The 27,235-nt window shown below is 40.1% G+C and overlaps 1 protein-coding gene across 2 annotated transcripts in view; it reads left to right on the top strand.

Annotated features, from left to right (window-relative positions):
* The window catches only part of adcy7 (adenylate cyclase 7), a 68,740-nt gene that overhangs the window by 14,167 nt on the left and 27,338 nt on the right, over positions 1-27,235 (top strand). For both annotated transcript variants that reach the window (XM_074665773.1, XM_074665774.1), the window contains exon 2: positions 20,444-21,161. In XM_074665773.1, coding sequence (XP_074521874.1) covers positions 20,997-21,161 — 165 coding nt within the window. In that variant the 5' untranslated portion in view covers positions 20,444-20,996. The remainder of the gene's footprint in view (positions 1-20,443; positions 21,162-27,235) is intronic.

Consider the following 27,235-nt stretch of genomic DNA (forward strand, 5'->3'; position numbering starts at 1 on the left):
ATAGCGGTATATGTATAGGATGATATCACTTTGTGATGCTAACTGTCCAATAGTAAAACACCCTGTGGCTGTTATGAGCTGAAGCACGCCTGCTGTGAATGCTTGTGCCAGTGTGGTTGGTGCAGATGTGTGGGTGTCTTGTTCTCTGTCTTTTTCCCCATTTCAGTGTTTTTTCTGCTTTGCTTTGGTTCAAGGACATTATGTAATGCTTATGAGAGCACCCCATCTGGAGAAGAGCCATTGAGACGCCGAGTTTGCAGAACTCACTTTAAAACTGAAAAAAAAAACAGCTTACCTGCAAAAGACATTAGTGAGTGACGACGGTAAATGAAAAGAGGAATATGGCATGCAGCAGGTAAATAGCTTTCAGTCTGGGGGATCTTTGAGGCTCTGTGGTTGAACTGTTTGTTAATAATACTTTCTCTTACAGTAAGTCAGATTTATTTTAGCCAAAACATCAGCCTTGATGAGTTCTCAGTGGTGTTTGTGTTGAGTGCGCAGTGGGTGAATGTGTTTTGTAATGACCCTCTCTCAGAGTTGTGTAGTGTTTGTTTGCCACTGGGAGTCTGTAGCTCTGCAGATTCAACAAGCCACACATTGTGTTCGGCTGCTTAATGAGTGATTTGCCAGAATTGGCTCTCTGGTAGATGACCTATCCACTGAACACTGTGGAGACACTGAGATACGAGGGGGATGTGCAACCAGATCGAATCAGTGAGAGCACTCGACCCAACTTCAAATATATTTCAAACAGAAATCCGAGCAGTAGACACTGCAGCTTTTCATTTTTCATTTTCATAGACCTTGGCTTTTAGTTCAGCTGCACACAGAAACACACATCAGTTATGACTACCTACATGCATCTGCTGGCACATAACTGTTGAAAATTGAAAAAAAAATATTCTAAGATTCTAAGACTCAGTTTGCTAGTTAGCAGCCAACAGCTAGGCTAAAGCAAAACAAACTGAAAGAAACCAGCAGTCTACTATTGACAGTCCAAGTGACAGAACTCAGAAGGATCATATGCTCCATAAATAGCAACTAAGGCCAACTTTTTAAAATACTTCTGAATACTTTACTCTTAAAAAACATACATTATCAGTTACTTTAATGTACAGCAGTGTAAGAGAGCAGTGAAGCAGGTCAAACTGATGTTTTCAACCTAAATCTGCTGCAAACAAAGCAGGGAGAGCGGCCATCAAACTAAAGAGGAAGTGAAATAAGAGCATGTGTTGTGGTTTAAATAAAGAGATCAAACTGAGGAATAAGATGTACATTTCTCACAGTGTTGCAGTGGTTACGCTTCAATTCACTTATGAGTAGAAATCCCTACTTCCTTGTAAATGTGCAGAGGTGTTGGATTTTGTTTGCATGCTTCACTCAGTGCTCTGTATGTTTGTCTGTTCAGTTCAACCTTTAGCTCTCAGAACGCCTCAAAAAAATCACAAAAAGTGATCTGATCCACTGACCACTGTTTTTGGAGTTTAAAAACTATGTTGGTGCAGAGTTTGTTTGGTGCAGACAGACAGAGCAAAGGAGAGAGACAGCAATGTCACCTCAACCCTGTCTGATTCGTCTGAGATGTGATCTGTGGACTGTTGACAGGAAGCTTCACCCTGCACGGTGACTGATGCAAGAAAGTGTCTACAAGAAGACACTCCGAAAATGGTAGACGGACACACAAACCACCATACACAAAAGCTGAGTGAGAACTGAGAGGAAAGATGTCTGTTTTGTTTTGGATCTATACATTTTCTTAAAGGGGACATATCATGCTTGTTTCTCCTTTTCACTATGCCAGACTAGGATGCCTGTAAAGCATTTCTGCCCTCAGTACAAGTCATTCAGTTCCTTCAATGCCCCACAATAGCGTTCTCAATATCCCTATTTTAGGTCATTCTGAAGATCTCGTTAAAAACGCTCCATTTCGAGAATGACCTCCAGTAACCTCGCAACGTCACAGCCCTTTGTGCTCTGATTGGTCAGTTCTATCAGAGGGGCGGAGGGGGTAGAGCCAGGGGGCGGTTTTTGCAGCATGGCAGTATTTACAAAATCGCCACATTGAATGGAGCAGACCGAGTGAGTTTGCTGTTTGCCAGAACTTCACCGTAAGGCATTGGTAGCACTAATAAAATGGCAGAGTGTAGGATACGTCCTTTTGTATTGGACCCCAAGTCAGACCGGGACGGTTCTGCAGCTCAGGAGGAAGAAAATCCACCTCGACACAGATCATCTCAGGACGCTTCAGAGTGGTGAGTCAAACCAGTACTGTAACATGTATAGTTTATACGTGGAAATATAGGCAGACTTCACCAATAAACTATTTCTATAACAGGGCTCCATCCTGCTCCTTCACTTTTCTCTGTCTGTTTTATCCATCATGCTGGAAGTGTAGTCCAAAGATCGCCTCTACCGTCAGTTCGTCACTATGTTAGCACTCAGTCAAGTTAGCCAGCGCTAGTAGGGAGCTTTATTTATACTTGGCTCTTGGTGGGTGTATCCCTTGGTGGCGGTTGTGTGGCTAACTGACATCACAGAGGAGGAGCTGCTTTATCAGATTACTCCAATAAAAAGAGAGGATCCTCATGTGGTCATGAAGGTCGAAATTTCGAAGCCAAATGTCAATGACCTATTTTCAGAGGCATCAAATCTCGTTCGAGGATATCAGAAAAAATACAATATCTCATTTTTTTTTTAATTCAGGGGGGTGAAAGGTTTTGCTTTCAAATTTATTATTTTATATGTAAGTACTAAATCACGGATCAGCATGATATGTCCCCTTCGAGGGTTGTGTTTTCTTTCCTTTGAACAGAACTAGTGGATAAGGAAAATCTATGACACAAACAGCTTTGGAGTCTCAGCTTCCAGCCGTCCCTGACATGTGCAATGTGAAGTTGTTTTTGCGTTAAGACAAAGGTCGAAGAGCAGACGCTGCAGTGAAAGACAACACTACAGCTTTGGTATTGGTGACCTTTAAGTCTTTAAGTCTGCAACATATATTTTGAAGGTTATTTAAATCCTCTCTCCACAAAAGTTGCTGACAGGACAACAACACATGCATGTGAGTGCCTTTTGAGCAGTTCTCAAACGCCTTGAGAGTGTTGTTTTTTGCTAGTTAGATAAAACCTTTTTCAAAACTATAAATCCTGTTCACAGGAACCTGGTGTAGAGTTTAAGTCTTCTTTCATATTTTAATTGGAAGATTACTTCTAACCAAATTGCAGCATAACTTATCTCCTTATATGTATCTGTATCTATCCGCTGGAGCTGCTGCTGTCACCAGTTCAATTGAACTGGTCCAGTCAAACAGCCCAAAGTTTGGGGCTCAGATGTCATGTGATTGAAAAGACGCTAACCCATTAATGATTTGTGGTTTACTCTCCTTGGTTGGACCTTAGTTGATACCAAAAAAAAAAAACTGAGCAGAAATGTAGGTGTATTTTACTGTGTCGTGAGGAAGTAGTTCAGAGCTTGTCCTCATTACACGTGTGTTTTATTTACATTTGAGTTAATCTGTCTGTTTAACTAGATGGCTGTTTGTCCTTAAAATCTGTGGTTGTTTCATAACAGCATCCATCTGTGACTAATTGCACAGCGACTGAGTTCCCTTTTTATGAAGCTGTCCTTGCTGCGTTGCTAGGGAAATGAGTCACAGTTGCCAAGGAAGTGAGATGTTGTGCGGTCGACTGCATGTCACAGGGTATGGTTGGCCTTCATTTGAAAGTGTTTCGAAGCTCAGAAAACCTGTGCGCTTTGAAAAAATGCATCCAGGTTCTGAGACAAATACAGGAAGAAAAGGTTAGAGTTAAAAAAAGAATGAGAGGGATAACACTGGAGTTGTTGAAAAATAGGTTTATCTATGTGTGTTCTCCTTATCTGTTCCTCCTCAAGACTTGTAGTCTCAAAACATGACACAATCTGAAAAAGATTGTCTCTTTAGGATTTCTTGCAACTGATAGGATACTGAGAGAAACGAACTCTGAGCCTATCAAATGTGAGAAAGAATCTGAGTATCTCGGAAGCTCATCGTTGAGTATCAAGAGTGGCTTCTTTAAAGAGTTTAAAGGGAAGTCTTTGCTGAAAGTCAAGCAATTAATGATCAAGAGATGACGCATTGTCTTTGTTTTTATTTTTAAGCTCCTTTGATTCAGATTTGAACATTTTATTGACATTGCTAAGCAAAAGGTCTGATCAGCATAATTTTTCAAGGAGATGTCTACATGATAAAAATAGAAATGTGTGAGATTTTTTAAAGAGAACGGTAACATAACATGTTAAATATAGAGATGGAAACATCCCATTTGAGTCCAGTTTGGGCTCATAAACTTAAACACACAGGAAGAGCTCTTCCCACCTGGGTGAAGCACAGACTGAGACTGTGACTCATATTTGGGAGCGGCCACAGTGAAACCCCAGTCATCTGCAGCCAGTCCCTCTGAGAAATCAGGAGGGAGTAACCTTGCCTTCACCCAACGCAGCCAAAAACTTTCCTTCCCACTCAACCGCAGAAACCTCAAGAAGAGTGCATTTTGCAGACATTCCTCACTGCGAGGCTGTTCAGCAGCAATGCTGTCCTGCACATTCCTTGGCTGTCAGCGGCAAAACATAAGGGATGGCTTTTACAAAAAGTGTAACCCTAGCCATACTGCTTACTGTAGGGCTGCCATGGACAAAGCCTCCTTTCAAATTCAGGAAGAGCAGTGAGAAGCCAGCCGTTCAAAAATCTCCATCAGATGGAAAAACAAGGTTCAGCGAGGGCTGCTCAATGCAAGTTGGGTGCATGAAAAGGCATCACAGAACCACAAATGTTAAGGGTGCTAATGAAGACACTTAGTAATGAAGGATGCAATTAGGTAAACCCTCAGGCCCTGTCTGCTGAAGTCATCCATAGCTCTCAGGAGGCATTTGAGGTAATGAGATCTCTCAGCGCTCCCTCTGCGTCACTCTTACCATCTGACCTCTGCTGCACAGCTGTAATTGAAGGCTTAATCCAATGTGAAGAGCTATGTTGCTCTTGTAGCACATGCAGTCCGTATATATTTTACCTGTTACAAATATCTTACTGTCAATGGAACAAAACTTTTTATGCAATCTTACACAGTCCTGACCAGTCAGCCAACCAAATGGAAACTGGGTTTTAGGAATTTGTTGAACGTCAAGCCTGTGCTATTCAAACTTGAACTTATTTCTACAGATAAATGTGTCACTTCTCTTTAGCCTGTTATTACCTCTGTAAAGACATTTTATTCATTCTTGAAGTCCAGCCTCATGGACCAACCTTTTTTCTGTGTTGAAGATTGTTCAGAAAACAAAACAAAACACAAACAACAGCAACAACAACAGTGTTGTTCCCCACTTTGTCACAGAGCGGTGCTTTCTTCGTTTAGCGCAGTATCTCAGCCACTCTATTGTAACATCAGATACTGGACCAATCAGTTTTGCACCAATCGAATCCAGTTGCAGAAATATGACCTCCTGCCATAGCCGTTGTATCTGCTAGCTAAGGATGCGGTCACACTGGCCAATCGTGCCGTGCCTAAGTACGCTTCAGCCCAAAAGCATGTTTGGAATGGCCAGTGTGACCGCAACCATGCCGTGCTCAAGCACGGTTCGCTTCCGTGCTTTGGCACGCTTCGGAGAGGTGGGCTTACTTCAGCATGAGCACAAGCACACGGACAGCGCGTGTGATCCATGACGTATGATCACTACAAGCGCATCTTTGGATGATCAATTTAAACGAAGCAGGGGTGTTAGAGGGCTGTGTCGGGTGAAAACGACTTACCATAAGTCCAAAAGTCTCTAAAGCTGTAGCAGTGCTCTCTGTGTCTCATTGTGCTGACTCTGATGAGATCGCACTTCATGTAAACAGACGCTTCACGATGACGGAGGCGGGCCGTGCGCGTGTGTGATACCCGCTAAAGTCTAGTTCATATAGGGGTAGTGTGACTGCTGGCCGTACTCTCCAGCAGGGGGGGGGGCAATCGTGCTTAGGCACGGCACGGTTTGTATGGCCAGTGTGACCGCGCCCTAAGTCTGACGTCTGGATTATTTGCTGTTGCCAAGAAAAGCCCAATTATTGTCAGATGAGAACTGCTGGTTTTTAGTTTGAAGCTATCATAATTTATATAATCCAGCACCCACAGCCCAGTGATTATGGACCAGCTCCAGTTCTGTTGCTTGGGCCTTGATCCAGAGCCAAGCATTCCTTTTATCTATACCTGAAAGGAAATCCATGGAAACAGTGTTCATCACTGCACCACCGTATCACCAATCAAAGTCATTTACTGGAGGCCCTGAGTACCTCTGCTGGGGCACTTAAGGTTTAAGTACTTAGCTGTTGGACAAATAATCAGAAGATTTTTGAGAGATGAGAGAGTGCTGCTCAATGCCCTGTCACCTCACCTCACCTCACCCCTCCTGTAAGAGCACTTTTGGACGCTTTCAGGGCTTCTGTCTGAACCATGACGTTTGACTCTGGCTGAATGGTGTAGTGTACGTAATTTCACACAAGAGTGTGGACAGGGTGTGTTTGACAACACTCACTGGTCCTCTGTGTTTGACTTACATCCAGGCAGCTGTTGTCTTGTGCAGACTCGCTGACTACACTCTGTCATAGAGAGAAAGTCATACTTGAGGCCAATTTACCCATGAGTTCATTTCCATGTAATTTTTTTTTCTATGCAGTGTTTTTGGTCTGCAGTTTCTCTGCTTTTGGTTCTTGCAAGGTTAATGTAAGTGTGTTTGATTAACACTCAGTTTTCTAACTAATCACTCAATGGGCCAATAATTGGTTCTTATTGGTCAAAACTTAAGTTGTTAACTGGCATAGATCATACTCACCCTGATCACATATGTAATATGGAACAAATCAAACTGCAGAAAGCAGTTATGGCACATCCAATAAACTGTTAAAAATATCATCTTTTCCTGTCCACATTCTGACAATTACTTAAGTTTCCAGTAGCACTGATAGAAGAACAGTGAGAAAATTTTACAATATCAACCTCTTTTTTCAGAGAGCACAGGACTTGAGATTGATGGTTAACAGCAGACCAGTCACCAGCTGAGAAAAGAAGACAGGAAGTGGTCAAAAAGCTCAAAAATTCAGCAGGAATGTTAAAACTCACAGGGGGCTGAGTCAAAAAGATATTTTCCAAATTGAAGCAACAGACCCAAAGCATCTGCAGACTGCAACATGGTATGCTCCCTTTGCAGTGAACTGGCTGATCAAAAAGGAAAAAATGGAATAGTAATGGGCGAAAGCACCTGATACAGATGCTGCTGTTATATTCTGTCTCTGTTAAAAATGCTAGTTGAAAAGTCTTCACAAGCTAATCTTGTTTGTAAATTGGTGATAAAATACTGTTGCCATTGAAGTGCCATCAACCACTGTAACTAAGAGATTGTTTCTTGGCTGTCTATATAAATTGTGTTAAAATCAATTTAATTTTCTTAAAACAATAATCAGTCAACTTGTCTATGTCGTTGGTATCCAGATACTCTCTCAGTGTGGTTGAGAATTAAAGCTTATTAGGGGCTTGGGCTTTAAATGAGCCCCTCTCCTCCATAGCAAAGCTATTCATGCAAAGCAGCATGTAAAATGTATATTATATGCATAGCTAGGCCTGTCACGATAACAAATTTTGCTAGACGATCATTTTCCAAAATATTATTAAATATTATTATTTTGATTTTTTTTCCCCCATTTTTTCATTGATGTAATTATGATAAATGGGATAATAAAGTGAGTACACAATATCAAAAGCAAGAAACTTTAATTTCTTAAGAGTATTTAACTGTAATTAAAATGTCAGGATCTTTTAAATAAAATAAATTAAACAAAAAATATAATAGATTCAACAAACAAGAAAGAGAAAAAAATACAATGAAAATGAAATGGACTCTCTTTTAGAAAAAAATACATGTCAATGAAAATAATTTATACTAATCAAAAACAATAAAACATAGACCCTGTCTCTAAAGAAAAAACGAAACTCCAAAAAAAACCCAACAACAATAAAAACTATAGCCTAAATAAAAGGGAGTTTATACAGTTCCTGAATTGTTTGTAACATGTCCTTTTTCCCAGTCAATCCGTACTGTCTGTCAAACATTTTTAACATTTCGGGCTTTCAACCGTATTGAAGGGCTGCATTTCCTTGGCAATGTAGCTGTCTTTGAGCGCCCACCATTTGGCGCTTTTATTTCTATTTACTTTGCAGACCAAAAGCCTCAGTAAGAGCGGATTGTCAAAGAACAAGGCTCCGCTGCACCTCCCCTTCTTCTTCTTCGTCGCCACTATTTTCAAACAAATGCGACATATCATCTCGTTGGTGTTCATGAGCTCACACTTTGTTCATTCTGATAAAAAACTAAATATTCCCACACTGGGACTGTGGCAGGCGGCTTAGGAACCGTATCTTTCGTGCCATCACTCATATTAGCGTGTTTCCTCCTTACCCCTCAGGACGCTCGCTTCAGCTCTCTCCGTGTGTACTCGCGAGCAGCCCTGTCGCAAAAGATGGCAAAGATCGCATTTTTGACAGATGCTCACTCCGTTATAAATCCGCTATAGAACCTATGCACCCCGATGTTAGGAAAGATAGACGTAGTGAGCCATCTTCTCATTCAGCCTCTTTGGTCGAAAGAGAGGAGGAAAACAAACATGCATGCACGTGTCAGTTTATCGAGGCTGGCAAACTTACCGAGAACGTTTTTATTTATCGTTCGGTTAATTGATTATCGTGACAGGCCTACATATCTCCTGTGTTTCTGAACTATTTCATGAATGCAAAAAGCCCGGCCGCCGCCCCTCTCACGATTTGTCTTGTCTAGTTTTAACAGCTGGGAACATTACTTGGATTACTTGGATGTCTGTGCATAGACAGAGGTGATTTTTAATTTACCATCAAGACAGATTTATTTCATTTATGCACATATGGGGTGGGTAAAATATTGATTAATTGATGCGTTGCAATATTTCCCTGCCTAATACGACATCGATTTGGCAAATACTATGAATCAATTCACCTCCTGGCCAGTGGGGAGTGCTGTTTGTATTATTCACGTTTTACAGACGGAGGCAACCAAAGCAAGCAGCAGCAGCAACCCCTTTCAACTTCTAAGTTTGATATTTGGGTTGTTTTATTGCTCAAAAATGTGAGGTGACATACCGCATATGTTCACGTGGGCATAAAAACAAATATTTAAAAATTGTCAACAGAAACTCTATTTTGATATTTCTACTTTTTACTGATTTGTCATCAAAGCCACCAGATTCTTAAAGATACCCAGCCCTAGTGCACAAAACAACAGAATATCAAAAAAGCACATTAATGTCATTAATTGTCATTTTCCCAGATTAAATGAATGTACTTAATTGTGGATTTAGCCAATGGGTTTCTGTGACTGCTGCTTTGTCATCCTCACACTGCTGCATAGTTACTGTGACAAGCTGCTCTGGCTCTGTCTGCACCCACGGATGTCTGCAGTGGCTGTAGCTCTAAGAAAATGAGACTTCTTACAAACATGGGCAAGGAGCAAGTACAGGCAGAAGATGACCCAGACAAAGTTTATTTAAATCACAAGTCTTAATCAATTTACTGAGTGCCAAAGAACACAAGCTAAAGGTGAGCCTGTCTCATGCATCGAGGGGGGTGAAGAAATCTGACTAAACTTTTGAAAATTACAATTTCTTAAATTCTTTTTTACTTGCATTAAAAAAGGAATGGGCATGTTCGGCAAAAATACCGTTTCACAGTCACCGCTTACTATTAATGGATTATTGGAATGGTTCTCTGCCCCTCACGCAGAGGTAGGTGTACAAATATGATATAAATTCTTGTTTTAATGAGCAAAGTTTGCACTTGTGTCTTATTTTTGTTTATTTTGTAGAAGTTTCTTCCATAACTCTTTGGCTGTAGAGATCTTTATGTTTTTCTCCAGTTCTGTCTTTCTGACACCCTTCTACTGTTGTCTAGTGGTTGCACTGCATTGCATTGCAGGAGAAATTATTAATAAAATACATTGCAGGGATGAGATAACAGTCACATGAACTGTTTGATTATTCACTTATTAAATGATTAATAAAATATTCAAAAATCACGACTCATTCCTAATAAGAAATGTTTTGCCTACCCACGTCTGAAGGATGAAGGATGCATTGTATAAATAATCTTCTCTTGGACATACAGCTGCTTGTTTGAGCACCAACCCTATCTTGTTAGAGATAAGTTAACATGCCTTAAAGAAACTATAATTTGGTAAAGTAAGCATCGTGAATATGCGATTAAATCTCAAATATGAGTGCTGTCAGGTTTGTATCTCTGTTTGCATGGCTCCTGCGGAAGCACCCTGAACCCAACAGGAAAAGAGGAGAGCACGATGTGCAGCAGCGTGTGGAAAGGTTTCACAGCCACGTCCGATGTTTAAGAATTAATCATTACTGAGAGTGAAGTCACAGTCTGCGCATGGACTCACCCTGAGAATGTTATATTGAGTTTCTTTTTATACAACTATGATGCATCAGCTGTGTTTGACGCAAGTCACTTAGTAGAATTCATGCTTTGTGTTCCGGTTAAAGCTTTGTGGAGTTGGGTAGTCATACTGGTCTCACGGTGTGAACCAATGCTGTAGACTAGTTCAATCCATATTTGAACGACCTGCTCTCAGAAAGATTGAGGACCTTGGGCATTGAATAGCTAGTTTTTGAGTCTGTTCGGAAAATGTTATGTCTGTTGCAACGTTCATGAAGTTCCTGTATTTTTTAGTGGTATTGTATTTGGTTGGAAGGAGGGTTTCTTTATCTGTGCTGTCTACCAAGATCCTTCTTAAAAACTCAATATTGCACCAACGTACCAAGAATTTCTCATTTGTCATACAAAGAAAGACCTCAAAAAACTAATTTATTGGAGATATTTCTCCAAAAAGCAATTTTCTGATCAAACTGCTTAAATCCTTGAAAATGTAGAAGCTTCTGTGGCGTTAATTTTTAAAGTCTTCAGATCAAGTGTAAAAATTTGAGGTGATCTTTGCAATGATGGCAGAGTCCATTTGTACGCACATCCAAGGTAAATGAAACAAGTCAGTTCTCAACATTTAATACACACAGGTTGTGTAACTGTGTTGCTTTTAATTAAATGGTTGACAGATGAGAGAGAGAGAGAAAGAGAGTGTTTGAGGAATATGCCCAATTCCCCCCACCCACCACACACACACCAAACACATATGTTTAAAAAAATGATTGGTAACCCACTCATTTTCTTGTGCTATTATGTAACGGATATTATGTAATTCTATTGTCAACATGGTTTGTAAATCATTCCTGTCAGGGCTCCACACACCTTAATTAGCCCTTAATGTGGAAAAAGTCCACGCCCTATAAAACACACATTTATGAGCAAAATGTGAGAATCACACAAAAAAAAGAAGCCTTGAAAGGCTTGATGCTGAAGAATTTCACAAAGTGCTGTCCTGTGTAAATATTTGTGGTGAGTAAACATTGGCCCTGCAAAAATAAACTTCAACACCTTTCACTCATAAAATAAATAATTTAAAAAAAGATCACCTGTATAGAAAAGATATTTTTGTTTCTACTGGGGGCTTAATCTTCACTGTGCTACAGGATGCAGGTCAGGCATCACAGCTGACAGATGTGGGTGTGGCATCTTGCACACACGCAAACACACACAGAGAAGAAGAAGAAAAATTGGTCTGTTGGTCAGGAGATCACAGCACTACAGGGATTTTCCTTCACCTAAAGCCCTTACAGCTTTGCCCACGCCTGGTGTGGTCTATTGTAGGGACTTCCCAAAGACAACAGAGAACGTGTTGAGAGAGCAGCGCTATCATAGAGTATGTTTCCCCCTAATGCCTGACAGCCGTGTGTGGCACATAGTTAATCCATGCTTCTGCTTAATTAAAAGGCCACGTGTGTAAACCATAGGTCCACTTGGAAGCGTAGATTGTATGTTTACCTAGATTAAACTCACTGATGTTAGACATGTTTATAAGTTACTGGTTATAAAAAGAATTTCATCCTCCTTAACAAAAGGCTGTTTGATAGTGAGGATGAATCTGTAGATTTATGAATCATGAAGCGGGTAAAAACAACACTAGTTATGTCAGTTGATTGTAGAAAACATGCACCAGATGGCCCTGTCAGCAGCCAGGGCTTTATGGTAGCCAGGAAAATTACCATCATCACGCTGATGTGAAGCTGCAATCCGTGTCTTGCAAGCAGCTCTGCATGATGTCTAGGTTAGGTCTCGTTTCACAATGTAAACAGCTCTCTGCTGTGCTGCTTGCAGATGTTTGAGGTTTCTCTTTGAATGGCAAAGCCAGCAGTGAGCTGGCTGGCGTACTAAGGCATAATTATGGTTTTCTTATTGGTGGTGGTTGAAGGGGTTGGGGCGTACAGAGGGGCCCCGCTGCTCCACGGTTGCAGGATGGAATGGGTCAAGTTATGAAACCTGAAATGAGGATGTGGCTGGCTACATCAGCTGGAAACAATGGTCTCTCTCACTGGATCAAATTCTTTCCAGCCTATTTTTCTTCTCAAAACTCAAATAGGAAAACATGTCATGAATCTTATCTCTCACTGAATATTTTTGTTAGTTTTAGATTCATATTGTTAAGATTTGAAAACAAAAAATGGATGTGCAAGGAGAAGCTCTTTTTATATTTACTTATCAGGCTTGTGTCTGTTAGAGGTAATTCTGCTGAATGTAGTTTTTGATGTGTTTGTTTTTTATTGGCGTAGTTTTCCTGCTACCACTATCAACATTTTGTACCTAATTTAGTTCCTGTGAGGACGGTAAAGTCTCACTTCTCTATATGCCTGATAGTAATCCCAAATTTAAAATTAGATTGTCAGCAGCAAAATAGTTATTAGGGGTGGGAGAAAAAAAAAGATATACGATATATTGAGATTTTTTGATTGACAACATCAAAATTGGGATTTTGATGTAAAAAAAGAATATTATTATTTTTTTAAATATATTATTTTATTGATATTTTATATATTTTTATTTATTTATTTTTTTTTTTTTCAAATTTGAATTTTTCATTTCAGTGTTTGTTTATAAACTGGGTTGGAAAAAGTTACCACTTTTCTCCAGCAGGAGGATGAAATTTTTCTCCCTGGCTCACGTGATGTGCCTTATTTCTATGGTCTGGTGTTAGAAAGGCAAACTAAAAGTCGTGAAAATCATAAATATCAAAGGTTTCAATAAATTACAATAGACACTTTTTGTGTGTGAACAAGCAAGTCTTTGCAAACCTGAACAGTATTCAAGAAAAACACGTTGTAGTCTAACTTAATCTTAGTTTCAGTATCATTATCAAATTTTCCACACGATGTGTCTCATCAACAGATCGCTCTTAGCACTTCTGATAATGTCGCGCTCAAAGCTCATGTGATGGTTTGACTTGTGCTGTGTGACTTGGCTCGATCATGCAGTAGTACACCTCAGTGCTCAGGGCCAGCTCCTGACTCTCTGGTAGTCTTGCTTGCCCTTCCGGTATTTATTTATTATTGTGGTATTAAAAGCAGTGGCATTTGAGGCTTAAATCAGCGCTCAGATAGCATCCTGTTAATATTGTTAGCTCCTTCTGGCAAATGGGGCTAATTAAATCTCAGTGGACAGTACCGGGAGGAGAGGAGGGGAGATGGAGAAGGACAGGAGGCCCAATCTAATCATCCCCGTGCATTGCTGCACACACATAAGTCATCTGTTTATGGAAAGGCTCTGTGTATGAACCAGCTCCTGCAACATCAGTCAGGTAGACTGCCCCTGAGCAAGCCTGGGACAGAGTTCATGCATTTATGAAATAACCAAGGGTATTCATTTGAAGTTACTGGTATGAAATGAAAATTATTTGTAGTTGCAAAAGTTTGTCAGAGAAAACATACAAGCCTACACTTTCCAAAGCAGCACCCAACTTCTTAACCTCAACATTTTTGTTTTTCCATGTGCTGACTGTATTAAACAAATCTCCACTTACTACACTGCATTTCTGTTAGATAATATTAAATCAGTGACTGTAGTTTCAAAGATCTGACATAATCTTAAAGTTTTAAAAGCTGGTATGAAATTTGCTGTGCAGAGCTTTCAGGACAGAAACTTTGGCTTTCAGCTTGTCCTTGGTTAACCGCTAGGGATGGGTACTCAATTAGGTACTTTTATAGCTACCGACCGAATTCTAGTCAAAAGTACCGGGTCTCAATTCATGTAAAACCAAAAGGTACCATGTTTAGGTACCTAAATGCATCCTTGTGACTGTGAGGGAGTGGAAGAGAAGGTGATTTTCCTATGCTGGACATGAACACAGCATTGCAAAGTTATATATTGAAGAATAAATTTGTTAAATTGAATTTATTTTATATTTCATTATTAAACAAATTGACATTTTTTACCACATAAACACAAAAAAGTACAGAAACTTGGTACCGTTGAGTACCGGTACCGATTGCCAGGTACCGGGCATCAGTACCGTATCGTTTTAAATGTGACAGGTACCCATCCCTATTAACCGCCAAGTTGGATGTTCACTGTCTCTTGAATGACTCTTTGCTTTCGACATAACATTGATGTTAGCATTAAACTGATCAAAGAAAGTAATCTGAAAGTAGGGATGGGTACCTCTCACATTTGAAACAATACAGTACCAATACCTGGTACCTAGCAATCGGTACTGGTACTCAACAGTACCAAATTTTGGTACTTTTTTGTGTTTATGTCATGAAAAATATCAATTTGTTTAGTAATAAAATATATATATTTTTTCAATTTAGCATATTTAATCTTTAATATATACCCCTGCAATGCTGTGTTCATGTCCAGCATGGAAAATCACCCACTCTTCCACTCCCTCACAGTCACAAGGATGCATTTAGGTACCTAAACATGGTACCTTTTGATTTTACGTGAAATGGTGCCCGATACTTTTGACAGGATTTGGTCGTTACCTTTATAAGTGCCTAATTCAGTTCCCATCCCTATTTGAAAAGAAAGAAACCACGTACATTGTATGAAGTGGACTTAACATTTGACAAATATTAGGGTTAAGTATTTAATTTGTATTTCTCCTGTTTCCTCAAAAGTGTAATTGTTAAAATACTCTGCATGATAACATTTTCCCCCCCGTGATGTTTACCTGCTAGAAAGCTGATTTATTTATTTATTTATTTTTTATTTAGATGCCTGATTGAACTGAACATAGTCTACAGCTTAAGTCTATGAGCCTGTTTCCTTTGGTTTAGCTAACCTTTACCCCCACTGCCTTTCACCCTGGGCTGAAAAATGTGGTTTGCTGTTTTCTTTTACAGAGGTCAGCTTTTGTCCTTGTCTTTGTCTAAGCGTATTGAATGCCAACACAAAAACAGCCATAAAAGCAGAGTGATTTGCTTGGGAAAGGACCTGCCTCTTTGCTGCCACAGAAAAGGCTTTGAAGCTGGTGTAGCTTTGGAGAGGACCTTACCAGATCTTTCAAAGAGATTGGTTTGTTTCTCGTCACATGGTGTCTTAGCATGGAGGAAACAAATTGGCCTTTCTTGAGCAGCATTCACACTGATCATTTTCAGGGTAAATGTCGTCATTACTGATGAAAGGCCTGTCATGCCTTCTTGAAATTAAATCTCTTGAAATCATTTTGTCTTCCATCATGAAAGATAACATTTACAAGCTGGAAGTCAGTACTTCAACAACAAAGGGAATGAAGTCTGAAGTAGAGCTGGCAAAAAACAAAAATGCTTCACCATTGAAATAACAAGAGACTTGATTGTATCTAGCTGAGTGACAGATCTCCATTTGCTTCACTTCCTGTCAGGCATCTGGCGTGGTCTGGCATTTTAGGCTACCCAACAGAAACCCACTCCTGCACAGCACGCCACCCTGCTGTTCGACAGAGCGCTTTTACAGTCATCTGAACACGCTTGTTTTTTTCCCCCAATTAATAAAATGTCATCATATGCAAGTATGAGCTTTAACACTAAGTTTGTTGATACATACGTTTTGTATTGCTATAAAATTCTCTGTGGTGAAGTTGTCAAGGCTTTCAGGCAACATGATACAGGAGAATTAAAAATCATGATGAAAGAAAAAATTATGCTGACAGGAATTGAAGATTTTTCTCTCAGATTAAACAACACTGCCATCCATCAAAAGATAGGGATGCACCATATTATCGGCACAATATCAGTATCGGCTAATAAAAGCTTAAAAACATGTTTATCGGTATCGGCAGATATGAAAATTTCTGCCGATAGGCACAGCCGATAAGGTGCTATTCAGTTAGGATTATTATTATTTTCCATCTGAAAAATAAGCTCCTTAAATAAAATGTAGCACTTCATTTATTTGCACTGCAGAGCTCTGTGTCTGTCACCAGGTTGTTACAGTAGCTCTAAAATAATCAAATGCAACTTGGTTATATTTAAAAATGCATTGTACATTTAAAGTTCATGTGATCTAAAGAAATCACTTTTCTGTGTTTCAATACTGAATGTCTTGAGTTGGAAAAAATAATACTAGTGCTGGGCAAGTTAACGAGTTATTTTCGCGTTAACCCGTCAATCTATTAACGCCGTTGAATATTTTATTGCACGTTAGTGCATGTTGCTCACATGCTTTTATTTTGTAAATGTCTGTTGCTGACCACGGTGAAACCGGAAGTGAAATTGGTGGAAAATCACGATGAGTAACCAAAACAAGCATGGAGAAGAGGGGCAACGCCACGGAACTTAAAGGCGCTCGCCGCTTGGTGTATCAGTCCGCGTGCACAGCGTGCCAGATATAAACAAACGCAGGTAGTCTGCCAGAACGAAGAGACACGATGAGAACTAGAGCCCTATTTAGCGGTGTTTTTGTGTGAAAGTACCACGCTGAAAATTCTCTAAATAAAGCGTGAATGCAGACCGATATCAGATTTTTTCAGTGGGAGTCCATTTATTTGTGTTTTTGGTCAAGTAAAATATGGCCCCGTCTGAGTGCAGAGGAAACCGGCAGAGGAGCAGGGAGGGGGTCTCTGGTGTGAGCTCCCTGGGCTTCTGCTGCACAAAAACACTGCTGTAGGGGTAATTTCTGCCCTAAACCTTGTGATAGGACCCAGGCCCCCTGACAGTGGCAATAAGCTTTAATTTTGTATTTACATTTTGTAAATATGATTTGCACTAAATATGTGATTTAACTATTACTGTATAACAAGTACTAATTTAGTGTTTGCATGACAGATGTTATGGCACTTTCACAATGCGATTAATTATGATTAATCAGGGAAATCATGCGATTAATTACAATTAAAAGTTTTAATCATTGCCCAGCCCTAAATGATACATTTCTGATTTATAGTAAAATCATTTTTTTTGTCTTGTTTTATGTGTGTTTCTTAAACAAATAAGACCGTCACAATAAGAATGACATATAAATTCCAGTACAGGATAGACTTAGCTTTCTTTACAGTGGAAAAAAACAAGCAAACTTGTGATTATCGGTATCGGCCAAAATGGGTTTCAATATATCGGCAAAAATCCAATATCGTGCATCCCTATCAAAAGATATCCTCCCAAATCTCAACAGTCCCTGAAAACATAGAAAAACACGCTAGCTTTCAATAAATCATGAGAAATTACAGCTCCTGGATTACATAATAGGGTGGACTCATACATAAAACCAGATCCTGAAACCACCATCATTATTTGTTTTGTCTTATATGAAAACTTCCTCAGCACTGCGTCTTTGTTTACTGTCCTCACACACAGAGTTCCCTGCCTCTGCCACACTTCACATCCTCTTTTCTTTGACATGAGGGTCTGTGTGCTCCTCTGCCTTAGCTGCAGGCTCAACGTGACGTCAGTTGGTTTAGTGTCACCGCTTTGCCAGGATTCAGTGACGCCAGTTTACAAGGCTGCTGTGTGATTCCCTCAATTGCCAAGCTTTCATGGTGAAAGACCTGGCAGTCAATGCTGCAGAGTTTCAGCTATTCATCTGTGCTTGTTGAGGGACTTGGCTCTATTGAAGCATACATCCCTGTCTGTGTATTCAACCACAACCACATGTCACAGGGTGCTGCTTTTTGCCATGGAAACTGTAAAGTAAGGGCATCAAAAACATCAGAATCTGAAGCTTTCACGTCGAAAAAATGAGATTCAATGCAGTGTCACGAACAGAAACACCTTTCAGATGGTATTTCTTAGTGATCTCTTCCCAGACTTTTAATCCACCTTCAACTAACTGTACAAGCTGTATTCAGGCATGAAAAAAAAAATGGAGCAGAGGAGCTTGGAGGTGTGTTGGCTCCGGTTCAGTCATCTTCCTGGTCATGTTCAGTCTTGTCACTGACTGGTGATGTGTCTCAGAGAGAGTATGAGACACAAAGAAATGCAGACAGCTGTTCAGTGGGACAAAGAGTGAGGCAAAATCATCTACACTAGAGCTACCAGAAGTTCAACTTACTTCATTTTACTTCCTCATTGAGATCCTCTTTGTTGGAAGGTGGATTTGTTGGTATCAGAGGGAAGCACTTTGGTCCATTGAGGCTTGATGTAGGTAAGAAACAAGCTTGGATGAGGCTCTTCGGACACAAACTGTGTTGACACAGTTTTAACTGCTTCATTAGCCTTACTTGAACTGTCCTTAAATGTTCTCATGGTGATTACATCCTGTCTGTTTGTCCCTTTATTATTCTTAAGCACAACACAATACAGCACAATACAACAGTGTTTTTTTTCCTTTAAACATCACCACTGTCTTTATTAATTTTCTGATCCTCCAAAGTGTGCTTTTAACAAACATTTATAAGTGTTTTTTCATGATAAGGAAATTCATCTTTGGTCTTTTTCAGCTTTTTATGAAGATGTACACACGCTCCCAGGTTGAAGATTCAGACATGTCATTTTATAGTTCTGGGGGGTAAATGATTCCCTCAGCGTAAACATCCCCGCAGGGCTTCCCTCTTGCTGGCTGCAGCTGTTTCTTCTTGATGCAAGAGCGAGATATCAGCGTTTTGTGCTTTGTTTTGCCTCCCTCTCCCTGCTCTCCCTCTTCATTTCACCACTCTCTAACCCTGCTGGTGTTTTCTCCGAGGCTGGGAGGAGCCAGCTGGATGCTGCTCTTTCCAGCGCAGCGAATGAAAGGGAGAGTGGTTGTAAACTTTTGGGCGATGTCATAAAAATGCTTATGGTGGTGATGCGTTTTTATGGCTTCATGATGGAAGCAATGAAGCTGACTCTGCATTTTGAAACAATGCTGCAGGTGTGTGCGTGCATGTGGGTCCTTTCTTTTTTCAGCTTTTATGGCACATAGCATCCGCTGCAGTTGCTATTTAAGGGACAAACATGGGGCAATGACTCAGACATTGTACACAACAATATAAGCAAGGAGAGGAAATTAGGTTTCTATTGACAGCAGAGCAAAGTCCACAGTGTTTGTGCTGAGATTTAAGCCAATATAACATCTTCCTTCATTTCAAACACAAAGATCTCTGTTTACAAAAATAAAGAAGTACAGCTTCATGCATTTGAGAAATTTGATGCACAGTATCAGTATTTTCAGATGAATTGCTGTTGGGTTTGTCACCTCATAATGCTGCTCTGTCCTAGTCTCATTTGCTCTTCCATTGATTGTGATTATCAGGTCTTCCTGCTGTTCGAGCAAAGGCCTCTAAATGTTTGACGAGATCCCCAGCGTAGCGTATACTTTCACAAAGCCTCCCTGACATCTTCCTTCAGACTCGGTAGTGTCAATACAGCAAGGCCCCTCACCAAACAGAGAGAGGATCATCTGCTCATATTGCTGGTTTTGTTTCACATTCACCGCCAGTTTCTGGTTATAATGTTGACGTGACAACTGATATGTCAGTGGTTAATGGTCACATTTGTGGAGATGAATACAGGTATGCGTTACTTCTTTTCTCACACCGAGCCTCATGTTTTTACTCGTTGTCTCTTTTTATTGCTGTAACCTCCACTGCTGTGGATTTGTCTTGTTTGTTGGTTCAGTAGAGGGAAAATGAAGTGGTTTGTTGTGGCTGTATGAGAGTTCATTCCACAGCGTTGTTTTGTTCACTGAACTGCTCCAAAGCAAACTGCTCTCATTAGCAGTGCGGCCCATTATTACGGCTGCTTTCTATGAAAGTTGTGGCCAAAAAGTAGTCTGGTCCCTGCAGGGAGCAGAGCTGGGGATTTCTGGATTGGGGAAACCTTGGAGGTTAAGGTATGAATAAGCACAAGCTTAAAGTTAGATCTAGATGTTTATGTGTGTGTGTCACTAGTCACATGAACAGCTCTGCCTTCTGAAGCTGTAGAAACTTTTCTTTTGTATGCTTGTAAAAAATATTGCCAGGATATGCAGGGTGTTTTGTTAATTTAAGTTTGAGCTTGTGCAGTGTTGTTTTGACTGTGGGAAACCTCCGAACCTGTGATTAAATACTTGTCCCTTCATTCCAGGTGCCTCCAAAGGCTGGGACAGGCCACCCTCACAACTCCATGACATCCCAAATGCTTGTTGGATCACTGATGACCTTTGTTGCTGCCCTCGTCAGCCCCTGTTTTCCTCCGGATCGTCCCTCTTATCCCTCTCCTCCCCTTTCTTAAAGTCCTCTCCCCTCCTCCTCTGTGTCTCCCAGCCCTGGGCTTATTACTCAAACCCACTGAAGGGAGCAACACAGTAGCTGGCAAAGGATGAAGCAGGCCTGCCTGCCAACACCAGACAGAGGATAGACGACACAAAAGGACTAGTGAAGGGAAGAGAATCAGAGAGAGACTCACACAGGGCGACCGGTGGATAGAGCTACAACATTCAAAATGCCACGCTGAAGGAAAAGACATGTTTGACTTGTGCGTCATGACCTAGCAAAGGTCCCAAACAGATCCTAAACTGTGGAGTTACTCCCCACAAACTTCTGGATCCCCTGCCTCCAACACGCTCTCAAAGGTTGTGGAGGCATAAACTCGTCTTCGGGGCTCAACACCTGCTATGCCTTTGTGAAGAGTTCGAGCCATGCCGGCTAAGGGGAAGTACCTGTTGAACGACCAGGAGCTGAAACATGAGGCACTTTACCGCAAATTCTCCTGCATCAGCCAGTATCAGCCGCTGGTGCTCCTGCTGGGCCTCTCCATACTATCCTGTGGGATCCTCCTCACCATCTTCTTTGCGCTTGGTCTGGTGAGTCTTCACGGTCACATTGGATTTTTTAACTGTTTACCAACATCACATCCAATCACACTGAGTGCTTCAGGGCTTTGAGCATTCAGAAATGATTACTTAAAAAGTTTGGTGTAGATAACTCTTATCGGCTGAAAGTGAGGCAGACTCAGCAACTAACTGTAGCACACAAACTGTTTATTATCTGAAGAGACATATCGCTAACTATTTAGTCTTGGGTTCATTTATTTGATTTTTATCTAGTTAAAGGGTCTGTGAGGATTTTGAAAGTGATCTTGAAAAAGTCTCCCTTCTAGATATATGCCTGATCATAATCCACACTTTAAAATGAGATTATCAGCGCCAACATTACAGATTACAGGTTATTTAAAATTGCTACTTCTTAGCTTCCAGATCGGGTTGACCAGGACTGGATTAGTTTATAGCACGTCTAGGTCTCTGTGACAACACTAGGGCTGATGAAGTTTAGAAGTGAGAAGAGATAAAACACAGAGATCTGTGTTTTTCTCAGCTTAAAAAGATTTCTATGACTAATTTTGTAGTGATGGTGGACACAGGAGTCAAACTGTCGCACAGAAAAAGGACAAAAGAGCAGAAGAAAGTCAAATGGGAGAGAGATACAGCCTGAGCTAAAGGCTAACTAGCCTTTAGCTCAGCCATACGACTTTATATCACAGGAGCTAAGCTGTTTGTGATAATGTTAATTCCAACCCACATGCAGCAGTTATTCTGCAGTGGTCTGTTCAAACCTGAGAGTCTATCAATAAAATGAAGAGTGAGGTTACGTTAGCTCTGATTGGTAGATGACAGGCAGGAAATAACCAGGATTCACTAACGTTACACATTGCAGACAGCCCTTACGAAAGAAAAATATATTTACCAATATATTTTTTGAAATGTATTGTAATATATTATTGATATATTATGATATACATGGAATAATATATTGAGGGCACATATACGATATACTATATATTCATGAAATATATTGCAATATATTGCAAAATGTACAAATAATTTCCGCTTTCCATATATTGCAATATATTGGAAAATATAAATACTAATTCTCATATATGGGAATATATTACCTAATATATAACATGATATTTTCCAATATGCTGCAATATATTTTTCTTTCGTGAGGGAGGTCTTAGAGCACCGGACTGTCAGCTGCGCTAAATATCGACTACTAAAAATACTTACAGTATTTACTTGTTGTCACATTATGCAGATACATTGGAGCACCGGGCTGCAGATGTCGCTAACATATAGCCGGCTGCTACAACGTTTGCTTGATGTCACACTTCAAACTGGAGCCCTATGTAACTGTACTGATAAATACCTTACACCGGCGCGTTGTATCCAGTAAAAAGTTGTCTTGAACAAAGAAAATTTGTTTCAATCTGATCTCCATTTAATTCCAAATCAAACACACGCCTCGCTAAAAGTAATTTATGACAGTGTGCTGAGATTCCGGGCCACAATGTGGCAAGGGAGTGCAACCAAAACAGATTCTCCTCAAAGCATCTTTAATATCTTTCAGAGAGGACAGTGGACAAAGCAGGAAGCTGGGAAGAGATAGAAGTGACTGTTGTGGCAAAGGCCACAGGTCACAATCAAACCTGGACTACTCACTTTAAGATCTGCAGCCCTCGTGTAAGAGACTGCATGATTTAACCCCCAAGCAAAACCAGCAAACCTCATTCAGTAAATTAAACTTGATCATTGTGGAAAAGTCTTGAATAATTTAATATTTAACTTTTCCATCTTTGCTGTAGCCAAAAATCAGCGAGCAACACTTAATATAGATGTGATCTGTCACAGCAAGCTGATGGTGATGAGTGAGAACTACGTGTTGAAACTAGGTCATAGATTTTGACTTTGACCTCTAGCCAACCAGACTGACAGTGAACAAAGCTTCAACAGTGTGACACCATCCTGAAACTAGACAGGTATGCATTATTGCTGAATAGATTTTGTTTAAACCTTTAACAGCTCATGAAAGTAGAGACCAAATTAAAAGCAGCTGTGGATCTGTGACGGAAGGAAACCGTAGATCTTCCTTCCAAGCAAAAGGAGAAGTTTTGTTTCAGCTGCAGGGGATCAGAGGGGAGTGAAATAGGAACCACATAAAGTTACGCACTAAGATGCTCTAGATAAGGAAGCAACATTTTCTGGAAGCCTGGCTGAACTGGTTTCACAGCAGCTGAAAAAAGAGCTGAAATGATCTGTTCAGTGTAGCCCACCAGTATCCAATATGAGGCCAGAAACAACAGATATGAGCAAACAGCTTTGATTGATTTTTTTTAATACTTAACACATCATGAAACAGTCTTCAACATCACTCCTTAATTTTTGCCTTTTAGTCGGAGAAAACTAAACTTGTAAATTTACACTTAGAAAAGACGTTTGCAGGTACTTTTTGGCGTATATAACATTCAGCCTGTTGTTGGAATCTTTGTGGTTTTCCTTGTCAATAAATATCTGCAGTGTTTGCATAGGCAGCATCCATTGATTTATTGGTTTAGCTCTTTCTGTGCATGAGAAGGAGAGATACTTTACGTCTTAAGACCTTTTACTTGGGTTAGCCAACTACATGCTGCTGAAAATGTGAATACTATGTGAACAATAACTTGTGCATTAGGGTTGTTACACAGAAGTTTATGATCCCAATCCGAACAGATGGCATAGGTGTCTGTCGGTGAAACAACAGTATATAAAACATGAAAGTAAATATGGAGATATGATAAAATAATTCAAAAATCCATAGTCTTAATCGAAAATATGTGCAAGAATAGAAAATAATGATCAACAAGAAGCATTAGAAACGACTGCAGGCATTCAAAACTCTGTATTTTCGCTTTTTTATGGTTCTAAATGACAATTACATGGAGACTTTGTAATATTAAGACATCTTCTTCTTCCTTCACTTCCTCTTCTTCTTTCGCTTAATCCTCTTCTTTTTCTTCTTCTTCTTCTTTAATTCTTTTGCTTCCTCTCCTTTATTTCTTCTTTGCTTCTTCTTTTTTTTTCTTTTTCTTCTTCTTCTTCTTCTCTGTTTCTTCTTCATTCCCTGTCAGTAGATCGTGTCTGTAATTTGCACCCGCCGTAACACATCCTCTGATCAAATGAGGGATGGGTACCAAATTAGGTACTTTTATAGGTACCAACCAAATTTTGTCAAAAGTACCGAGTACCAATTCACCTAAAATCAAAAGGTACCATGTTTAGGTATCTAAATGCATCTTTGTGACTGTGAGAGAGTGGAAGGATAGGCAGTATTCCATGCTGGACATGAACGCAGCATTGCAAGGTTATATATTGAAGAGTAAATATGTGAAATTGAAAAAAATTACATCTTATTATCAAATAAATTTATACATTTTTTTACCACCTAAACACAAGAAGTACCAAAAATTGGTACTGTTGAGTACCGATACCAATTGCCAGGTACTGGGAATTAGTACTGTATCATTTCAAATGACTTTTTTTTTTGTCCAAAGCCACTTACAAAACAAGCAAGAATTTAGACTGGTAGATTAAAAGCATTATATGACACAGATTTCTAAATGTTGTATGGTATGTTTTTGAATACACAGTGTTTGTGGAAGCCTAGCAGATGTGGATGTTTTCCTCTTTTTATAAGCTGACTGTTGTAACCCTGTCCTCGGACACAAGGTGGATGCTGTGCAAAGTCACAGTGACACAATTTACCTGAGGTCTTCAGGTAAAACTAATAATGTGTGAATACTTCTTTAGAAAGAATATGGGGGCCATAATGTCTCAAGAAGCAGGATTTCATTTAATAATCGGTTTGAATCCTTCAGTTGAAAATATGACAGATGAAAAACTCTCTCATCTCCTCCACAGCTACTTAAATAAAACACTTAATTTAAGAGGAACTCTCTTTCTGTACCACTGCAGCTGCCCAGAAGGGTGAATGAGTGACTGATTGTGTAACAGTTTGCGTGTGAAGGAGGACTTGAAAATAGAGAATTTATATTCAGTTTGCTTTCCCCAGAGAAGAGAAGAGGTTGAGGAGGCAGCTCAGAAACACTGCTCTGAAGAAAATCAGGCACATGTTTACTAATGATACTTTGAATCTTTCCTCTTTCCTTTTCCTGTAGAGAGGACAGCATCAGGGCGAGAAGCGAATCTGAAGCCCATCAGATGGTAGAGCTTCAGATTTGCTTGTTAGGCATTCACAACCCTGCTGCATTAGAAACCCAAAACAACTTCAGAGAAATGGAATGAAAACAGCCTTCTTAAAAAATGTATGTGACAGAGTATAGCAGATGTAATCCTTGTCTTGTATTCACTGATGTTGTCTGATCAGTGACACACTGTTGATTTTGTCACAGTGGCAGGTAGCTGAGGGACCAGTCAGTTCATACGGTGAACTCACAGCTTCTGTCTGTGGATTGTTGTACTTTCCCTTGTTCGAAGATCTTTTTATCCCTCCTTCTATTATGTTTACTGAGCTTCTGGCACACAGTCTTTCTCTCTCATCACTTCATACAAAGATCTTTGAATCTCTCCCAGTCCTTATGAAGTGACTCCACCCTTAATGTACAAACCAGCTTTGCGTATATTCAGGCATGTGCTCATGTAAACAAACAGTTTCACTTCTCTTTAAGTTTGTCTCAGCATTCATTCACTCATGATCCCCATCCATCCCGGCATATTATCCCTCACTCCCTCATGTCCTCTTTATCTCAGCTGTCTTTCCACACACACAGTTGCTAGGAGTGCAGCAGAGTTAGGAGAAAATGCTGGGATGGAGCTTGTATAACAGAGTTGTAAAATGTAAAGGAGGAGCCTAGTGCCAGTCAGGGGGTGGTAACCAGTGTCAAAAAGTCACTGTCAACTTATATAACTCCTCTCTAGTTCGCATCAGATGAGGAGTCATGCAGAGAGGAAAGCAGACTGAGCTTATTTTCTAAGTGCCGCTCATGGCCGAAGCGTCAGGCTGTGATTGGGTGGAGAAGCGAGGTTGAGCAGCCTGTTGTTTGAGGTCTAAAAATCTAACTCAGATATAATAAATCATTGTGTTTGTAAGATCTCTCGGAGGATGTTCTTATAATTTATGAAGAGGTTTATGTTGTCCTAGCATGGTGTTTGTATCTTTATAGAAACAACAACAAGACCATTCAGTGTAGCACCCAACACTCTAGATTTTACAGATGGTCCGAATAAATGCTGCAGAACATTAGTCTTTGGTTAAACCACACAGCTGGTTCTTAGCTCCTCTTCTTATTAAATGATTGTTCTTTTTCCGCCTACAAAAATCTTTTGACAAGACTCACAGCAACATAGGGAGTAGAAAGTGCTTTAGTTGAGATCTGGCCTTTTCCAGTGTTGCCGTGGCAACCAGAAAGCTCACCATACAATGCAGAGATGGCCTTCCCAGAGCAGAGCTCCGTTAACACTGACTTTGTGCATCTGTCTCACTCCCGAGAGCTCGTTTAACCCTTTTGTTTCTAGTGTGCTCTGCCTCAAACAACCACTCACCTTTGACAACCACAAATGCATACTCGCCTGTATGCATAAACCACCATGCACAACATAAAAAAAACACAGATGTTCAGACAAACGTGCAACCTCACAAATACATTTGCCGACTCTCTTCCAGTAAGATTCTTGCCTCTTACTGTACGGTAACTCAATAAGGAAGATGGTGGCCTGGAGCAAACAGGACATGGCTCTCAGACAAATGTGGAGAAAATCATCCTGCAGAAGCCTCAGTGATCTGGCTGGATATCAGTTATTTTCATGAGCTTCTTTTTCCAGAAAAACCCCAGGTTCACCCCCTGATGATGTAAGGAGTCATCAGAAATATACAATTTACTACATTCTGTTTCGTAATATCTGCAGTTTTGTTGCTCTGAAACGTGCAATGACGATTAAAGCCATACCATACCATTTCAGTTGTTTGGTCTGTCTTTTTCATTATCCCACTATAAGCATTACAGAATTAGTTGTTGTTTCATGCATTAATGACACATTCTGTAAAACTAATAATAAACATGTAAGTGTCTGTAGGAACCATTATCAGTATCTACAAAACAAGGTAG

This window comes from Halichoeres trimaculatus, unplaced genomic scaffold (genome assembly GCF_033239565.1).
Source record: "Halichoeres trimaculatus isolate MK-OKI-2021-1 unplaced genomic scaffold, fHalTri1.1 fHalTri1_scaffold_3, whole genome shotgun sequence".
NCBI lineage: Eukaryota > Metazoa > Chordata > Actinopteri > Labriformes > Labridae > Halichoeres > Halichoeres trimaculatus.